Source organism: Papio anubis, chromosome X (assembly GCF_008728515.1).
Source record: "Papio anubis isolate 15944 chromosome X, Panubis1.0, whole genome shotgun sequence".
Lineage (NCBI taxonomy): Eukaryota > Metazoa > Chordata > Mammalia > Primates > Cercopithecidae > Papio > Papio anubis.
Window position 1 is genome coordinate 46410087 of NC_044996.1, and position 21105 is coordinate 46431191.

The 21105-nt window shown below is 35.3% G+C and overlaps 1 protein-coding gene across 2 annotated transcripts in view; it reads left to right on the top strand.

The window, feature by feature from the left end:
- Positions 1 to 21105, top strand: part of RBM41 (RNA binding motif protein 41) — a 58237-nt gene that overhangs the window by 31131 nt on the left and 6001 nt on the right. For both annotated transcript variants that reach the window (XM_021932500.2, XM_021932499.2), the window contains 2 exons: positions 216 to 619; positions 19528 to 19675. In XM_021932500.2, coding sequence (XP_021788192.2) covers positions 216 to 619; positions 19528 to 19675 — 552 coding nt within the window. The remainder of the gene's footprint in view (positions 1 to 215; positions 620 to 19527; positions 19676 to 21105) is intronic.

Below are 21105 nucleotides of genomic sequence, written 5' to 3' on the forward strand. Positions count from 1 at the left end.
ATGCCTCACTTGCCTCACCATAGTTCTGGCCTATAGTTTTGCTTGAAATATACTGTAATAAGATAACTATTTACCATTGTCATTTGTCACAGGTTGTAAAGACCTGCCCCAGCAGTGTTTCTTTATCTGAGGTCCAGGATTTAATTTTTATTAATTTGTCAAAAGTTGTATTGGTAGGCTTTGTAGAACTTCCCTATCTCTTTGTCTTGATCCAGATGAACCCCAAAAGAAGAACAAAGGTGATCCCATGAACAACCTGGAAAGTTTTTACCAAGAGATGATAATGAAAAAACGTCTTGAAGAGTTCCAACTTATGAGAGGTGAACCCTTTGCTTCCCACTCACTGGTCTCAGCTACATCAGTGGGTGATAGAGTCACAGCTGAGAGCCCATCATTACTCCAGGACAAGGGAAAACAGGCAGCACAGGGTAAAGGCCCCAGTCTCCATGTGGCAAATGTTATTGATTTTTCACCTGAGCAGTGTTGGACTGGGCCTAAGAAGCTGACGCAGCCAATAGAATTTGTCCCAGAAGATGAAATCCAGAGAAATCGTTTGTCAGAGGAAGAGATCCGAAAAATTCCTATGTTTTCTTCATATAATCCAGGGGAACCAAACAAGGTATAGGCCAAACCAAGTAAAACAACCTGGGTTGATTTCACTTTTATTTACCTCTACCTAAAGTAATACTTTTAAATTAGCTTTGATTATACCAAAGAATCATGATATAGGCACAGTGATTGTGTTTGTCCTTGACCTTGACTATTCATTCTCTGCATACTATATAAGTAGCATATTTCCTATAAGGTTCTTGGTACTTTGCTAAGGTCCTGAATTACCCTTAGCGTTTTAAAGAAATGTTGATAAGACTCTAGTCCATACCCATTAGAAGCCCTGAACTGAAGGAAAAGTAACCTCCAATTTCCTACGATGTAATAATAAAATAGTGTTCATAGGACCACCATAGCTGGTAGCCATGGTGCCTCTAGAATTAGCCAATAATTGACTGCCTGGTTGTGAGTAGGGTATATGCTACCACATGAGTCTTCTCTTCAGAATGCTCTACCTGGCTTTCATATGACATATGACTTAAATTGCTGTTGGCAAAGCAGCAAAGTGAAAAAGGTCCTATAAGCTTTAAGAAATTGTCCAATAAGTCTGGGCGTGGTGGCTCATGCCTGTAATCCAAGCACTTTGGGAGGCTGAGGCAGGCGGATCACAAGGTCAGGAGTTCAAGACCAGCCTGACCAACATGGTGAAACCCCATCTCTACTAAAAATACAAAAATTAGCCGGGCGTGGTGGTGCGTGCCTGTAATCCCAGCTACTCAGGAGGCTGAGGCAAGAGAATTGCTTGAACCTGGGAGGCGGAGATTGCAGTGAGCCAAGATAATGCCACTGCACTCCAGCCTGGACAACAAACCGAGACCCCGTCTCAAAAAAAAAAAAAAAAAAAGAAATTGTCCAATGCATAACTAAATAACGTTGTAAATAATTCTTATTTTATTGATCAAATCATTATTTCACATTCATGTTATATGTTACATCTGGAATGGAAAACTCTTCGTTACTGTGTTACCCAAAGAGACAACACAAGCCCCTGGAGCATATAGTTTGTTGTGTCTAATTTAAAAAACAAAACCAAAAATATAATGTTAGTTTTTGACTGTCTCTGAATTTAAAAAAAAAATCATTCTAGATGAGGGATATTAAAACAGTTTATTTGACTGACTGAATTTCTAATAGTTCAGGGGTATTTATGCTATTAGTTCAAGAATAGCTTGGTTTTTATTTACTTTTTGTTATGAAATGTTAATATACCAAAAGTGATATAGAATAATATAGCAAATACCTGTGTAGCCAGCCAACTTTTATTAATCATTGTCAAGTCCTAATATTTTCTGTATTTGCTTAATTAAAAAAAATAAAGCATTATAGATATTCCTGAAGACTTCCACATATTCCTCACCAATCCCATTCTCCTTTATCCTTTCCAGATGTAACCACTATCCTGAATTTGCTATTTATAATTCCTATGCCCATTTTTATATTTTTACTACATAGCCATATATTCACAAATAACATACGGTTTTATATGTTTTAAAAGTATATAAATGACATACTCTATCATTCTACAACCTTTTTGACTCGATATGCATAATGCTTTTGAAATTTATTTCTAAAGATACAAGGAACTATGTAGTATTCCATTGTAGAAATAGACCATCATTTATTATATTTATCCATTTTCCTGAAGATTTGTTCTTTCTGTTATTTTGCTGTTACAGTTAATTCTGCAACAAGTATTATTGTACATCTCTTGTTGTGCATATGCCAGACTTTTTCTAGGACAGTGTTTTTCAAACTTAGGTTACAATTGGTAGGTTACAACCAATGGGGTTTTGTTAATGAAATGGAATAGAATAGAAAATATCAAAAAGTGTTCCATACAGTATGTTAGGGTAATTACTGTTTCTTAAAGCTTTTATTTTATATGTGTTTGTGTATATGTGAGATAATGTGTGTGGGACCACAATGAAGAATGCAGTTCTTCCTGTAGATCTCAATCAAAAGTGTTGGGAAGGTGTCATTCTATTACAGTGTCTCGAATGTTAGTGTGCATCAGAATTGCTTGGAGGGCTTATTAAAGCATAGATTGCTAGACTCCACCCCCAGAATTTTTGACTCAGTAGATCTGGAGTGGGGCCTGAGAATTTGCATTTCCAACAAGTTCCCAAGAGATTCTGATCCTGCTGGTCTGAGAGTAACAATTTAAGAATCATCGTTCTAGGTTATATACCTGGGAGTGGAATTGCTGTGATATATAGGGTGTGTATATCTCAATTTCTAATGGAACAAGGTTTCAGAGATCCTCTTCACATTCTTGCCAAAACTTTGGAGCATTAGACTATTTTGCCAGCCTTATCAGCTTGAAAAGATATCTCACTGTTTTAATTTGCATGTTTCTGATTTCCAGTGAGGTTAAGCATGTATTCTTAACATTTATTAGCCTTTCAGGAACTTTCTGTGAGTTACCTGTTACATTCCTTTGCTGAATATTTAATCATTTGTTTTTTCATATTTATAGGGATTATTTCAAAATTCTGCATATGAATCCTTTCTGTTGTTTAGCAAATATCTTCGCCCACTGGATGACTTACCTTTTAAATTTGTTCCTGATGTCTTTTGTTGAGCAAAAGTTTTTCATTTTAATGTTATCAGATTATCAGTATTTTATTCAATGGTTTGTGCTTTTTGAATCATTTTAAGGAGATCCTTCCCTACAGATCAATAAGAAAAATACAAACAACGCAATAAAAATGAAAGTGTTTATAAAAGCAGATATAACAGGCAATTCACAGAGGCAAAAACACCAGTGGCCAATAAACTTAAGAAATCTTATTAGTAATCAAGAAAATGCAAAATAAATCTATACTATGATATATACATTTTGTACTTAGAATGCTGGCATATATTTAAAGGCCTGACAATGCCAAGTATTGGTGAGCAGATGAAACAATAAGAAATCTGTAATCTCAGCACTTTGGGAGGCCGAGGCCAATGGATCACCTAAGGTCAGGAGTTCGAGACCAGCCTGGCCAATGAGGCGAAACCCATCTTTACTAAAAATGCTAAAAATTAGCTGAGTTTGATGGCACACACTTGTAATCGCAGCTGCTCAGGAGGCTGAGGCATGAGAATCTCTTGAACCCAGGAGGCGGAAGTTGCGGTGACCCAAGATCATGCCACTGCACTCCAGCACTCTAGCCTGGGTGACAGAGCGAGACTCTGTCTCAAAAAAGAAAAAAAAAAAGAAGAAAAAGAAAGAAACAATAAGAACTCTAATATACCTCTGGGGGAATATAAATGAATACAGCCACTTCCAAGAACATCATGGCAATATCTAGTAAAATTGAAGATGTTCATACACTGTAAGTCAGCAGTCTCATTCTTCATTATCTATCCTAGAGAAACTCTTAGACATGCACATTAGGAGATGTTATAATGATGCTTGTTGTAGCATTGTTCATCAGCGGGAGTATAGATAAAACATAGTATGTTTATAAAATGGAATACTACACAGTAGAGAAAATGAATGAAATAGAATTATAGGTATAAATTTGGATGAAACTCACAAACATAATTTTGAATAAAAATAGCTAGTTGCAAATTTCTAGTTTCAGCTTCAACATGTGAAGTCCTTGGAAGTCGTCACTCCTGTCTTACGATAAGAAAAACAGTTGAACAAACTAAAAATCAATAACTAATAACTTTTCTTAGACCCAGCAGAAAATTTAAGTCACAGGGTAAACTGTAATCCTGAAATCTGAAGAAACAGGCAGTTACAGAAAATCACATCCCAGATTTGCTTATCAGGAGCAAAAGGCACTGGAGCCATAAACTGGTAGAAACACTTAGGTGGTAATTTTGACAAATTGCTGGAGTCAGAGTGTAGACTAGTGTGGGAATGACAAAACTCTTGGGGGCCCACAGTCTTAGAGGTTTCGTTTGCTTCCAGGAACCCCATAAGGTTCAAGGTAAAGAGCTAAGAAAAAATATCTGTTTCTGGCATGGAGAGAGGAAACATTATGATTTTTAAGTGTATCCAGAACTTTCTACTTAGCAAAGGGCCACCCAGCAAGGAAAACAACTTTACCAAAGCCTTATCCAACTCCAGGCTCTTCTAGCTTTCCTGTCTCATCTAAGAGAGAAAAAAAGCTGTTAAATGCTTGTGAAGGTTACAGGCTGGAGACACAGGCACACTAAAAGATTGAGACTTCATCATAGGATTAGAGAATGCCTCCCCTTCCGCACCTTGCTACTACATCAACAGGGCTTCAGTATAATAACCATGGATTATAGCTGAAAGACCTGCAAGGATCAGACTCTATTTAAAGAGGTGTTTTTGTTTTGTTTTGTTTTGTTTGTAAATCTGAAGGAAACAAGGGAGACAAAAAGACACTAGAAGAAACAGAAACTTCTGACACCTACAGCTACAGCAAACATTAAGCACAGCCCAACTCCTGGCCAGATTAACATAAAACCTCATACTAATGGCCTCTTTGGATCAGTTCCTATTACTTGATAGATCATGTCCAGTTTTCAGCAAAAGAAATTATAACGTATGCTAAGAAAAAAAAAAACACAGTCTGAAAAGACAAAACAAGCATGAGAACCAAATTCAGATATGACACAGGTTTTGGAATTATCAGATATGGAATTTAAAATAACCACGATTAATATACTAAGTAGGCCATGAATAAAAGTAGATAACATGCAAGACCAGACGGCTAATGTAAACAGAGAGAAATTTTAAGAAAGAATCAAAAGGAGATGCTAGAAATAAAAAACACTAACAAATGAAGAATGCCTTTGATAGGCTCATCAGTAAGTTGGAAACAGCCAAGGAAGGGATCAGTAAGGTCGAAGACATGGCAATAAAAACTTCTCATGCTGAAATACAAAGAAAAAAAAGACTGAAAAAAAGGAACAGAATATCCAAGAACTATGGGACAATTTCAGAGTATAACATACATGTTACTGGAATACCAAAAGGAGAAGAGAAAAAGGAGAAGAAATATTTGAAGTAGTAATGGCTGAGAATTTTCCAAAATTAATAGCAGATAAAAAACTACAGATCTGGGAAGCTCCAAGAACACCAAGCAGGATAAATACCAAAACTACACCTAAGCATATCATGTTCAAACTACAGAAAGACAAAGAAAAGATTTTAAAAACAGAGAAAATAAACACTTTACCTATATAAAAACAAAGATAAGAATTACATTTCTCATCAGCAACTGTGCAAGCAAGAGAGTACAGTGAAATATTTGTGTCAAAAGTAAAAAGAAAACACCCACCTCGAATTATTTATCCAGCAAAAAAAAAAAAAAAAAAAAAAATCCTTCAAAAGTGAAGGAAAAATAATAAAGACTCTCAGACAAACAAAACTGAGGGAATTTTTCATCAGTAAATCCCACCTTGTAGGAAAAAAAAATGCTTTTGAAAAAAGTTCTCCAGAGATAAGCAAAATTATATAGGTCAGAAACTCAGATCTGCATAAAGAAAGAGCATAGGAGAATATATTAAGGTAAAATAAAATCTTTTATTTTCTTATTTTAAAACAATCCAGAATAAAACTTTTCAAAGTAATAATAGGAATGTGTTGGATAATTATAGTATACAGATAAGTGAAATGAGTAACAGTGATATCAGGGATAGGTTGCAAGAATTAGTGTATATATAAATACAAATTTGTCTTTGTTATAAGGTATTTGCACTATCCATGAAGTGGTATAGTTTTATTTGAGAGTGGACTTACATCAGTTGTAAATGTATATTGCAAACTCTAAGGCAATTACTAAAAAAAAATTATATAAAGAAGTACAATTGTTATGGCTAAGAGAAGGGTGAAAATGGAAGCATATAAAATAATACTCATTTTTTACAATCTTTTTTCAGAAAACAAAAGCAGAGGGAACACTTCTTAACTCATGAGACCAGCCTTAGCTTAGTACCAAAACCAGATAAAGACATTACGATGAAAAAAAAACTACAGACAGTATCCCTCATGTGTATAAAAGCAAAAATCCTATATGTTAGGAAAATCAAAACATTTGATTAAATATTGATTGAGAAATCAAAATGTTAGGTAATCAAATTCAATAATGTATAAAAATAATTGCATACTATAATCAAGTATGATTTATTCCAGATATCCACCATAGGTTCAACATTTGAAATTCAATTAATCCACCACATCAATAGACTAAAGAAGAAAAATCATATGGTCACTTCAATTGATGTAGAAAAACATTTGAAATATCTGAACATCGATTCATGATAAAAACTCTCAGCAAATTAGGAATAGAGTATAACATCCTCAACTTGATAAAAAATTACTACAACACCCTACAGCTAACATCATACTTAATAGAAACTGGATGCTTTCCCCTTTGATCAGAAAAAAGGCAAAAATGTCCCCTTTCTCCACTTCTTTTTGACACCGTACTAGAAGTACCAGCTACAGCAGTAAAACAAGTGAAGGAAATTAAAAGAATACAGATTGGGAAGGAAAAACTAAAACTCTCTTTGTTCACAAGTAACATATATGTCTGTGTAGAGAATCCCAAAGAATCAGCCAAAAAACAAACAAACAACTCTTGGAACTAGTAGATTAGTATAGCTTGGAGGTTACAAGGTTTGTTCACAGAAGTCAGTTGCTTTCCTCTATACCAGAAATGAACAACTGGAATTTGAAATTAAAAACAACACTGTTTACAATAGCACCAAAAAAGAGTGAAATACTTAGGTATAAATTTAACAAAGTATGTACAGGTTCTATATGCACAAAAGTGTAAAACTGATGAAAAATTGAGATATAAATAAACACAGAGACATTTTGTGTTCTTGGATTGAAAGACTTTATATTGTTAAGATATTAGTTCTTTCTCAAATTGATTTGTAGATTCCACACAATCCCAACGAAATCCCAGCATGTTATTTTGTGTATATTTAGGAACTGATTCTAAGTTTATATGAAAAGACAAAAGACCCAGAACATGTAACACACCCCTGAAAAAGAAGAAGAAATTTGGAAGACTGACACTACCCAACTTCAAGAGTTACTGTAATCAAGTAGCGTGGCATGGTGTTGATGGGGGAAAAAAAGACACACAGATCAATGGAGCAGAATGGAGACCCAAGGATTAGACCCACATAAATATAGTAAATTAATATTTGACAAGGGATCAAGGACAGTTTAGTGGAAAAAGAATAGTCTTTTCAACAAATGGTGCTAGAACAACTGAATATCCACATGTAAAAAAAAAAAATGAATCTAGATACAAACCTTACATCCTTCATAAAAATTAACTTGAAATAGTCATAGACCTAAATATAAAACACAATACTATAAAACTTCTAGAAGAAAAAGATTAAAAGCTAAGTGACCTTGTGTTTGATAATGTATTTATCAGACATATCACCAAAAGTACAATTTATGGAACAATTGATAAGTCAGACTTTATTAAAATTATAAACTGCTATATGAAAAACACTTTTAAGAGACTCAAAAGACAAGCCACAGACTAGAAAAATATTTGCAAAACTCACATCTAATAAAAAACTTGTATCCAAAATACACAAAGAATTCCCAAAATTCAACAGTATTAAAACAACTCAATTTAAAAAATGGGTAAAAATAAGAACAAACTCCTCACCACAGAAGATATATACATAGCAAATAAGTATGCAAAAAGAAGCTCATCTTTATTTATCATCAGAGAACTGAAAAATAAGAAATGCCGCTAAACACCTACTAGAATGGCTAAAGTCCACAATAAAACTGACAATACCAAATTCTGTTCAGGATGCAGAGCAACAGGAACTTTTTAAAAAAATTACAGATGTAGAAGATACAAGTGCAGTTTTGTTTTGTTTTGTGTTTTGAGGCAGAGTCTCTCTCTCTCTCTCTTTCCCAGACTGGAGTGCAGTGGTGCAATCTCAGCTCACTGCAACCTCCGCCTCCTGGGTTCAAGCAATTCTCCTGCTTCAGCTTCCCAAGTAGCTGGGACTACAGGTGCGAGCCACCACGCCCAGCTAATTTTGTATTTTTAGTAGAGATGAGGTGTCACTGTATTGGCCAGGCTGGTCTCGAACTCCTGACCTCAAGTGATTTGCCTGCCTCGGCCTCCCATAGTGCTGGGATTACAGGCATGAGCTACTGTGCCCAGCTGCAGTGTTTTGTTTGTTTGTTTGTTTGTTTGTTTTTTATGGGTATATTTCATAGTCATGAAGTCTGGGACTTTTATTCATTGCTGGTGGGAATACAACCTCTTTGGAAGACAGGTTGGCCACCTCTTACAAAGCTGAACATTATTTTACCACACAGTCCAACTACTGCATTCCTACTTATTTACCCAGTTGATTTGAAAAGCCTGTGTTCGACAAAAACTGCCATGTGAATATTCATAGTAGCTTTATTCATAATTCCCAAAAACCGGAAGCAGTCAAGATGTCCTCCAATAGGTTAATGGATACATTCACCTGTGGCAGATCTATACAATGGAATATAATTCAGCAATAAAAAGAAATTCACGGTCCAGCCACAAAAAGACATAGAGGAACTTTAGATTAATATGAATATTAATCTTAATAGCTGAAAGAAGCTAGTATGGAAAGACTGCATATTGTATGATTACATTATATGACATTCTGGAAGAGGGAAAGCTAGACAGTAAGATGATAAATGGCTGCCAAGGGTTTGAGGGGAATGGAGAAGGGAGGAATAGATGAAACACAGGGAATCTTTAGGGCAGTAAAACTATTCTGTATAATACTGTAGTTGTAGAGGCAAGACATGCATTTGTCAAAACCCATTAAACTATATAGCACAGAGAGTTACACCTAATGTATACAAATGTTAAAAACTCATTTAGGAGGTTGAGGGACCCTAGGAAAGGATGCAGACAGCAAGAAGAGAGTCAAACTGTATTACATACATGTAAAACAACCTCGTTGAAGGGATAGGGGAAAAGACGCTGAACTAAGCATCTTTGGAAATACGTGGAGTCTGAAAGACTAAAAGCAAATGGAACTTCACATAAGCACGGTATCCTTGTTGATAAGGTTATGTCCCTGGGTACTGGTTACTTAGGGAGTAACAATTCTGATACTGTTATACATGCATAATGGAATGGAGCAATTAAGTAAATGGATGGCAGATGATGGGAGCCAGGTTTCTCACTGTTGCAATCTACAGATAAGTAAAGGGAGGATGCTGAAATGATCCATGTGATAATGGTTTACAGTTGGAGACATCAGGATGAACTCATGTTTAACTTAATATAGATATAAGTGGTTACATATAGAAATATTTATATGTGTTTATATATACATGGATTAGTATAAATACATATTTTTTGTTCTGTGAGCTGAAAGGACACAAATGAAAGGACACACCAGTATCAATGAGCTTGCACGGCACCCTTATCTTGGTTTCTAATACCATTCTCTAATAAAATGAACCAAGGCTCCTTAGAGAAATGACTGCTTCTAATACTGGGGCAGGAAATATACAAGTTGAGCCTTGTGCATCTTGTAGTGCCAGAAAGTAAGGAAGTGCTAAAAAGAACAACAGTATAAAATCGTTATTTTATTGTTCTTTGACATGATGATTTTATGTTGTTTTTTGACATTGGGGTATTTGAAAGGAATACAGGAGCCAAATGAAAGAGCTTCCAATGACTAAAGCCAGAACAATTTGTGCAACAAACTAAAATAAAATAAATCATTATCTTAAAATCATTATTTTATTGTTCTTTGACGTGATTTTATGTTGTTTTTTGACATTGGTATTGCAAAGGAATACAGGAGCCAAATGAAAGAGCTTCCAATGACTAAAGCTGGAACAATTTGTGCAATAAACTAAAATAATGTTGGATAATACAGTGTATAGAATAAACATCCATGAGTCCAGGTGATATAAATAAGTGATTGAGTAAACAAATATATAGAGGAAAAGAAATATACACCTCCCTTAAAAAAGAATTTCATGCAATTTGTGTAGATACTCTACCTCAAGGAGGGAGAGCATAACTCCCCATTGCTTAGTTTTGAGCTGCTCATAATGACTTCTTTCCAAAAGAGTACAGGAAGGGAAAGCAGGAAAAAAGAGTAACTTTGCAAGAAGAAACCTGACAAACACTACCTAAGCCAGGTGATTAAGGCCAATATCAATAGTTGTTAATCATATTGATGAATCATATTGATTGTATGTATGTTTAACATTATGTGATCAAAATTGTACTTCTCCTGTGTGGTTTTCTTCCCAATAATCCATAACCCCGGTCTAAATGTAATGTAACCTAGATCCTGGAACAGAAAAAGGACATTAGGTTGAAACTAAGGAAATCTAAACTATGGACTTTAGTTAATAATAATATGTCAATACTGGTTCATTAATTGTAACAATTAATGAACATATTAATATAAGATATTAATAACAGGGAAAACCATGGGGTAGATGGGAGTTCTCTGTATTCTCAGTTTTTCTATAAATCCAAAACTGTTCTAAACTTAAAATCCATTTTTAAAGTTTTTAAAAATGTAGCTGTAGAAGAATGCATATTGTTTATATAAAGGACTATATTATATAAAGGTGAAAACATGTAAAATAATACCATGTATTGCATAGGGATACCAGGAAGAGCTTTATGTTCTATTATCACTTGGAGGCTCTGTTTTTCTTTTTCACAGCTTTATCTTGTTTTTGAACCTAGCTGTATCTGTGTGCGTATGTGTGTGTGGGTGTGTGGGTGTGTGTGTGTTATGTATGTTGTGGATACATTCATACATACATACAAGTCTGCACTTATGTGTGTATGTATGCAGAGGGGATGCATCCCAGCAAGAACTGACAGAGCCACCTCAACCAGAAGTCCTCTTTATTTTTTAAAACATGTTCATATTGGCCAGGTGTGGTGGCTCACGCCTGTAATCCCAGCACTTTGGGAGCCCGAGGCAGGCAGATCACCTGAGGTCAGGAATTCGAGACCAGCCTGGCTAACATGGTGAAACCCCATTTCTACTAAAAATACAAAAAATTGGCTGAGTGTGGTGGCGCACACCTGTTATCCCAGCTACTGGGGATAACAGGAGGCAGGAGAATCGCTTGAACCTGGGAGGCGGAGGTTGCAGTGAGCTGAGATCACACCATTGCACTCCAGCTTGGGCAACAAGAGTGAAACTCCGTCTAAAAAAAAAAAATTAATATCAAAGGGAACAGTCTTAGTATGGGTCTTTCCTAATGGATGAGAAACTTGAAGTTTGTTTTCACATACCCCTTTCTATGGTTATTTAATTTGGTATTTTCATGGTTAGTATTTGAGAGCATAGGCAAGTCAGTTATTCTATGCCCTTGCCTTTAAGATACGAACATACATAAATGCTAAATATGTTAATATCCAGGTTTTAAAGATTTTGAGACTTAAAGATTCTACTGCTTGTTAACAATATTTAATATATTTATTTATACCTTTCAGTACTTAAGTCATTTAAGAGAGGTATATTTGCTTGCTCTGCTTTTGCTGCTTCTGTCTGAATTCTTCCATAATTCCTTTAAGCTATAAAGGATATAACTAATGCTACGTAATGTATGAGGTTTTTTTTTCCTCCTCCATTTTTTTTAAATTGTGTTTTAAAAACACAAGATCTATCCTCTTAACAAATTTTTAAGCGTGCAATACAATGTTGTCAACAATCAGCACAATGTTGTACAGCAAACCTGTAGAACTTTTTTATCTTGCATGACTGAAACTTTATACCTATTGAACAGCAACTCCCCATTTCCTCCTTCCCCCAGCCCTGGTGACTACCATTCTGCTTTCTATTTTACTACTTTAGATACTTCAGTAAGTAGAATCATACAATATTTGTCCTGTGAGTGGCTTATTTCACTTAGCCTATAGTCCTCAAGTTTCATTCGTGGTATAGCATAATGACATATAGGACTTCCTACTTTTTTAAGGCTAAATAATATTCCCTTGTATTTATTTTGTTTATTTATTTGAGACAGAGTCTGGCACTGTGGCCTGAACTGGAGTATAGTGGCCCAATCTCAGTTCACTACAACCTCTACCTCCCAGGTTCAAGTAATTCTGTCACAGCCTCCCATATAGCTGGGATTACAGGCGCTCGCCACTGCACCCAACTAATTTTTTGCATTTTTAGTAGAGATGGGGTTTCACTGTGTTGGCCAGGCTGGTCTCAAACTCCTGGCTGCTGTCAAAGCCTCATGATCTGGCTGCCTCAGCCTCCCAAAATGCTGGGATTATAAGCGTGAGCCACCACACCGAGCCCCCATTGTATTTATATGCCACATTTTCTTTATCTATTCATCAGTCAATGGACATTTAGGTTTTTCCAACTGTTGACTATTGTGAATATTGCTTGGGTGAACGTAGGAATGCATATATCTCTTTGAGATACAAATTTCAGCTCTTTTGGATGAATACCCAGAAATGGAATTGTTGGATTGTATGATAGTTCTAATTGTAGTTTTTGGAGGAATTTCCATGCTGTTCTTCATAGCAGCTGTACCACTTTACATTCCCACCAATAGTGCACAAGGGTTCCAACTTCATATCCTTGCCAACATTTGTAATTTTCTGTTTTTTTTTTTTTTTTTTTTCATAATGGCCATCCTAACAGGTATGTGGTATCTCACTGTGTTTTTCATTTGCATTTGTCTGTTGATTAGTAATATTGAGCATCTTTTCATATACCTGTTGGCTATTTGTATCTCTTCTTTGGAGAAATGTCTATTTAAGTCTTTTACCCATGTTTTAATCAGGTTGTTTTCTTGCCATCAAGTTGTAGAGTTCCATATATATTTTAGATATTAAATATGGTTTGCAAGTATTTTCTGTTACTCCATAGGTTGCCTTTTCACTCTATTGTTTCCTTTGCTGTGCAGGGCTTTTTAGTTTGATGTAGTCCCACTTATCTATTTCTGCTTTGTTGCATGTGGTTTTGGTGTCATATCAAAGAAATCATTGCCAAGACTAATGTGAAGAAGCTTTTCCTCTATATTTTCTTCTAGGAGTTTTACAGTCTCAGGTCGTATATTTAAATCTTTAATCCATTTTGAATTGACTATTGTGTCTGGCATAAGATAAGGGTCCAATTTCATTAGTTAGCATGTTGCTGTCTTGTCTTCTCATTTTGTTAAAGAGACTATCTTTTTCTCATATTGTTTTCTTGGCACACTTGTAGAAGATCAATTAACTGTAGCTTCATGGGTTTATTTCTAGGCTCTCAGATTGGTTCCATTGACCTATGTGTCCAGTTTTATGCCAGTACCATACTGTTTTGATTACTGTAGCTTTGTAATATGCTGTGAAATAAGAAAGTGGCCTCTAGCTTTGTTCTTTCCTAAGATTGTTGTGGCTATTTGGTATCATCTGTGGTTCTGTATGAATTTGGGGATTGTTGTTTCTATTTCTGTAAAAAATGCCATTGGGACTTCGATAGAGATTGCATTAAATCTGTCAACTGCTTTGGATAGTTTGGATATATTAATATTAAGTCCTCTAATCCATGAACACAGGATACCTTTTCATTTATTTGTGTCTTCTTTAATTTCTTTCAGCAACATTTGTAGTTTTCAGTGTACAAGTCTTTTACCTCCTTGGTTAAGTTCTTTCTTCAGTATTGTATTCTTTTCAATACCATTGTAAATGGGATATCTTTCTTAATTTCCTCTTCATATGGTTCATTGATAGTGTATAGAAGCCACAACTGAATTTTTCTATGTTGATTTTTTATTCTGCAACTTTACTGAATTTGTTAATTCGTTCTAACTTTTTTGGTTAATTTTTTTCTTTATTATTTCCATTAATATAGTCATAATTCCATGCCAATAATAAAATGGTATAATTAAAACAGAAAAGTGATGTTCTCAAGAGGTCTTCCATTGAAGCTGTTTGAACTATGGGCCAAATAAACATGGTACCACCATTCACCAGGTGGCAGTTTGTCTCAGCTGCAAAGTACCCAAGGGAGAAAAATTAATGTCTTGATTGCTGCACTTGTGAACCTTGATTTATTATTTTATTTATTTTCTTTTTAAAGTTTTTAAATTGACATATAATAATTGTACATATTTATGGGGTACATAGTGATGTTTTGATGCATATAATATATAGTGAACAGATCAGGTTAATTAGCTTCTCTACCACCTTAAGCATTTATCATTTCTTCACATTGGGAACATTCAATATCCTTCTTCTAGCTATTCGATACTATATAATATATTATTGTTAACTATAACCATTCTACAGTGGTATAGAACACTAGCACTTGTTCCTGTTATCAAACTGTAATTTTACATCTTTAACAAGTCTCTCCCTATCCTTTCCTTCCTCCTACCCTTCACAGCCTCTAGTATACTCTGTTCTAGTTTTTACTTCTATGAAATCAATTCTTTTTAGCTCCCACATATAAGTGAAAACCTGCAGTGTTTAACTTTCTGTGCCTGGCTTATTTCACTAAACGTAATGTTCTCTAGTTCCGTCCATGTTGCTCTGAATAACAGAATTTCATTATTTTTATGGCTAAATAGTTTTCCATGGTGTATATATACCGCATTGTTGGGCACCCAGGTTAATTTCATATCTTGGCTGTTGTGAAAAGTGCTGCAATGAATATGAGAATGCTGTTGTCTTTTCAATATACTGATTTCCTTTCCTTTGGATAAATTCTCAGTAGTGGGATTGCTAGATCGTATAGTAGTTCTATTTGTAGTTTGTTGGGGAACCTCCATACTGTTTCCCATAGTAGTTGTAAAAGTTTACAGTCCCACCAACAGTCTATAAGAATTTACTTTTCTCCACATCCTCACCAGCATTTGTTAACTTTTGTCTTTCCAGTAGTAGCCATCCTAACTGGAATGAGATGATGCCTCATTGTGGTTTTGATTTGCATTTTCCTGATGATTAGTGATGTTGAGTATTTTTTCATATATTTGTTGGCAATTTGTATGTCTTCTTTGGAGAAATAGCTGTTTAGATCATTTGCCCATTTTTAAATCAGGTTGTTTGTTTTGATGCTGTTAAGATGTTGAGTCCCTTGTATAGTCTGGATATTAATCCCCTGTTGGGTGAGTAGTTTGCAAATATTTTCTTGCATTCCGTAGGTTGCCTTTTCACTCTGTTGTTTCCTTTGTTTTGCAGAAGATTTTAGTTTAATATAATCCCATTTGTTTATTTTTGCTTTTGTTGCCTGTGCTTTTGAGGTCTTATTCATAAAATCTTTTCCCAGACCAGTGTCCTGAAATGTTTCCCCTGTGTTTTTTTCTAGTAGTTTTATAGTTTCAGGTCTTACGTTTAGGTCTTTGATCTATTTTGAGTTGATTTTTGTATAGGGTAAGAGTTAGGGGTCTGGTTTCATTCTTCATGCATATAGGTATCCAGTTTTCTCAGCACCATTTATCGATGAGACTGTCTTTCTCCAACTGATGTTCTTGGTGCCTTTATTAAAATATTAGTTGGCTGTAGATACGTGGGTCAATTTCTGAGTTACCTATTCTGTTCCATGGTTATATGTGTCTCCTTTTATGCCAGTATCATGCTGTTTTGGTTACTACAGTTTTGTAGTACATTTTGAAGTCTGGTAGTGCAGTTCCTCCCGCTTTGTTATTTTTGTTCAGGATTGCTGTGGCTTCAGAGTCTTTTGTGGTTTCATACAAATTTTAAGATTTTTTTTCTTTTTCTATAAAGAGTGTAATTGGTATTTTGATAGGGATTGCATTAAATCTGTAGGTTGCTTTGGATAGTATGGTCATTTTAACAATGTTCTTTCAATCCATGAATATGGAATGTCTTTCTGTTTGTGTCCTCTTCACTTTTCTTTCATCAGTATTTTGTAGTTTTTCTTGTAGAGGACTCTTACCTCCTTGGTTGAATTCATTTCTAGGCATTTTATTTTGCTTTTTGTAGCTATTGTAAATGAGATTGCCTTCTTTATTTCTTTTTCAGCTAGTTTGCTGTTTGTATATAGAAACGCTACTGAGTTTTGTTTGTTGATTTTGTATCCTGCAACTGTATGGAATTTGTATATCTGTTCTAAGGGCTTTTTGGTAGACTCTTTTAGGTTATTTTTAGGTTTTTCTGTATATAAGATCATGTTGTCTGCAAACAGGGACAATTTCACTTCCTCCTTTTCACTTTGGATGCCTTTTATGTCTTTCCTTTGTCTAATTGCTCTAGCTAAGACTTTCACTACTGTGTTGAATAAGAGTGGTGAGAGTGAGCATTGTTGTCTTTTGCCAGTTCTTAGAGGAAAAACTTTCAGCTTTTCCCTATTCTACTGATGTCTAATTTTTTGTTGTTGTTGAATCTTTAGTGTTTTCTACATGGATGATCATTTCACTGTGAACAGAGATAATTTTACTTCTTTCTTTCTGATTTGGATGCATTTTGTTTCTGTTTCTTGCCTATTTGCTCTGGCTAGAACTTCCAGTACTATGTTGAATAGAAGTGGTGAGAGTAGGTATCCATGCCTTGTTCCTGATCTTAGAGGAAAAGCTTTCAGTTTTTAAATACTGAATATTATGTTAGCTGTGGACTTTACATATATGGCCTTTATTATGTTGAGGTAAATTCCTTCTATTAGTAGTTGAGTGTCTTCATCATGAAACAGTGTTGAATTTTGTCAAATGCTTTGTCTGCATCTATTGAGATGATCGTGTAATTTTTATATTTTGTTCTGTTAATGTGTTGAATTACATTGATCAATTTTTGTGTGTTGAATCATCCTTGCATCCCAGGGATAAATCCCCCTTGGTCATTGTGTATGATCTTTTTAATGTGCTGTTGAATTTGGTTTGGTAATATTTTGTTGAGGATTTTTACATCTGTTTATTAAGGATATTGGTCTGTATTTTTCTTATAATGTTTTTGTCTAGGTTGGTCTCAGGGTAATCCTGGCCTTATAGAATAGCTAGCATATAGTTTATAGTTGGATTTTGTTTATCCATTCAGGTACTCTGTCTTTTGGGGAGTTTATTAATATTTAATGTAATTATTGCTAGCAAAGGACTTACTATTGCCATTTGTTAATTGTTTTCTGTCTCTCTTGTACCTCTTTTGTCTCTCCCTCTCAGCTGTCTTCCTTTATGGTTCATTGGGGTTTTTTTGTAGTGATATACTTTTATATCTTTCCCATTTTCCTCTGTATGTCTTTTATAGGTATAGGTCATGGTAAAACAATTTGTTTTAAGCTGATAACATCTTAAGTTCAATCACATATAAGAGCTCATTTTTGTTCTCTTGAATTGTTTTTTTGTTTTTTTTTTTTGTTGTTGTTGTTGTTTTTGAGACAGGGTCTCACTCTGTTGCCCAGGCTGGAGTGTGGTGGTGTGGTGTGATCGTAGTTCACTGCAGCCTCAAACTCCTGAGCTCCAGTAATCCTCCTGCCTCAGTCTCCCAAATAGCTGGGACTTGTAAAATTGGCCAGGTGTGGTGGTGCATGCTGTTTGCTCACAAGTAGCACATGCCACTCTGTCTCTTTTGTAAAGACAGTGTCTCACTGTGTTGCCCAGACTGATTTCAAACTCCTGGACTCAAGTGATTCTCTCACCTCAGCCTCCCAAAGCACTGGGATTACAGGGGTAAGCCACCGCACCCACCCTCCCATGGCTAATAGGTAGAATAATTTCTCTTATTTTTCTGAGGATATTAGTTATGGTTTGTTGAAGTTTTTTCCTATTTGCTTTCTTTTCTTTGTTTGTTGTGTTCTCTCTTTCACATTAGAGGATTTCCTAAGATGCCTGATAATCGATGCCCAACTTTATAAGTAGGAACTAAAAAGCAGATTGGAATCTCTGAGCACACAAGTGGTACTTGTTGACTTTGAGCTTTACTTTAAAGTGGTCTGGCTGGACCATTTGTTAGATAAATTCCTTATCCCAAGTCCGTGTTTTTATATCTTTCCTCCTAGGACTTACCAGTTTTCCCAGAGAAGACTGTTCCAAAATCTTTCTTATGAGGGTACTACCAGCATTCTAGGAGCCAAATGGCAGAAAAGGTCTGGGAGGACCTCAACATTTAGTATGCATTCGTTCTCTTAGTCTCCTTGCTTTCAGAAACAGGGTTCACATCTTCAGCCATGTATGGCATTCCCCATCTTCTGACAATGAGCCTCAAGTATTCTACCAGAATCGGCAAGTTATCTTTTACCCCATAGCATGTTGTGAGGGAGGGTATTTAAAAATCATATTGGCTTTTAGACAGCTTTCAACTGACCTGCCTTATTTTAACCCCATCCCTTCACATTTATTTCTGAAAGTAAGTGAAATTATCGGTTCCTGAACTATTTAAGGATTCTTAAGTGGTGACAGGTGTGTTCTTGGCTTTCTCCACTACCAGTTTAAAATTCAACTTTCTTCAGTGTGCTGAGTTGGTTCCTGCTCATCCAATTATTTTTCATCTTCCAGATTATTATTGCTGTTGTCTCCTTTTCTTGTTCCTCCTGACCTTGTTAGTTTGTGTTTTTTGTTTTTTTTTTAAGTGCCCATAGTTTTAGAGAGTTTTCTGGATGGAATGAAATTAAATGAATGTGTTCAATCCACCATTTTTATGTGAAACTAATTGTAATTGTAATCATAATGAAAGAATTGCCTTACGGCTGGGCATGGTGTCTCACGCCTGTAATCCCAGCACTTTGAGAGGCCAAGGCGTGTGGATCACCTGAGGTTGGGAGTTCGAGACTAGCCTGGACAACATGGTAAAACCCCATCTCAACTAAAAATACAAAAATTAGCCAGGTATGACTGTAATCACAGCTACTGGGGAGGTTGAGGCATGAGAATTGCTTGAACCCAAGAGACCAAGATTGCAGTGAGCCGAGATTGCGCCACTGCACTCCAACCTAGGTGACAGAGTGAGACTTTGTCTCAAAAAGAAAAAAAAAAAAGAATTGCCTTACCTCCTTTTTATGATATTTTGGTTGATTCTCAATTTGTTTTAGGTGTTATACCTGAAGAACCTTAGCCCTCGGGTGACTGAAAGAGATCTTGTGTCATTGTTCGCTCGGTTCCAGGAGAAAAAAGGACCTCCAATTCAATTCCGAATGATGACTGGACGAATGAGGGGCCAGGCTTTTGTCACCTTTCCCAGTAAGTAGTTTCATCCAGATGATTACTCAGTTGCCCCTCAGTTCGCTAGAGACTACCTATAACCTCTCTAATTTAGATATAGTACTTTGATTTCTCCACAGCATGTGAGAACAAGAGAAGAAACAAAAAATATGTTTTCAGTATTTCTTTCTCTTTCCTCTCCTCCATTGACAGTGCATGGCCACACTACCCCAGTGTCCTCAGGTTTTCCCAGTCTTGGTACTTCCTTCTTACCCTACCAAAATCTGTACTCCCTTTACTGACAACAGTATTTCTGGTCCAAGTTATAATTAGATTACTCATTAATTAGTGTATTAGTATTCTGATCAGAACACATGTACTTGCCTTATGCACTGTTCCTTTAGGACTAAGTGAGCACAAGCTAATATACTAATTTATTACTTATTCATAATTAGTAGATGATGATATAGTCTTCTAAGTATTATTTGCATATTAATTAATGCATAGCTTCTAATCCAATGGGAAGAATAATATAAGAATTTCAGTTTCTGTGACAGACCAGATAATATGTTGTTTTGGGGGAAGGCTTTGTAGCCTTCATTGTACCTCTCATTGTCCCTAAAGTATCGTCATTTCTAAATAGCCTATTAATCTATATGTAGGCAAGTGGTTTTACACATGAGTACTGCTAAACTCCCCTCCATTGTTTTCATACAGTCTTGTGTCATCTTTCCTATCATACTGAAAGTTTCTAAATGCTCTGTAACTGTGGTTTTCAGTCTTTTCAAGTGTAAGAACCCCTTTTAAATTTAAAAAACAGTTTATGGGCGCCCCACATAATATGATGTATTAATTGAAAAAATACATAATAAAAAGGCTTTTAAAGCAAGTACTTTAAAATGTATAGCTGTTTTACTAATCTTGAAAGCTATACACTTAAAAAAATTTGTAGTACATATATATATGAAACAAAATTGGTTCAGTCTACTTGTCTACTTATGATTCCACAAACTCCTGGCCATAAATCATCCCTTCCTTATTTCTTACATCCAGACTCTTAGACCCATAAGTTGAATACTCCTGGCATATGTATATATTCTCACATTTCAACCTTCCATATGCCTACAAGGGTTCTTATACTTATTTATCCCAATAAGGAGGCCCAGAACCACTCTCCCACTAAAAAAAAAAAAAAAATAGAAGTAGCAAAGTGCTCTCAATAACATGATAACTTTTTTTGCGTTACTCATTTTGAAAATGATTGATTCTAATAATACCTATAATCTGTTACCTAAGGTAGAGGCTTATATATAATTACTAATAACTTAGACTTCTTTAGCACACTACCTATATCTTTGTTTCTCTACTTATTTCTTTGAATTAGGAGACACCCTCAAACACCCATTTTGAGTTATTAGTAGTATTATTATTATTTTTAGTCATTAATTTAATTTTGCTGAATAATGCAA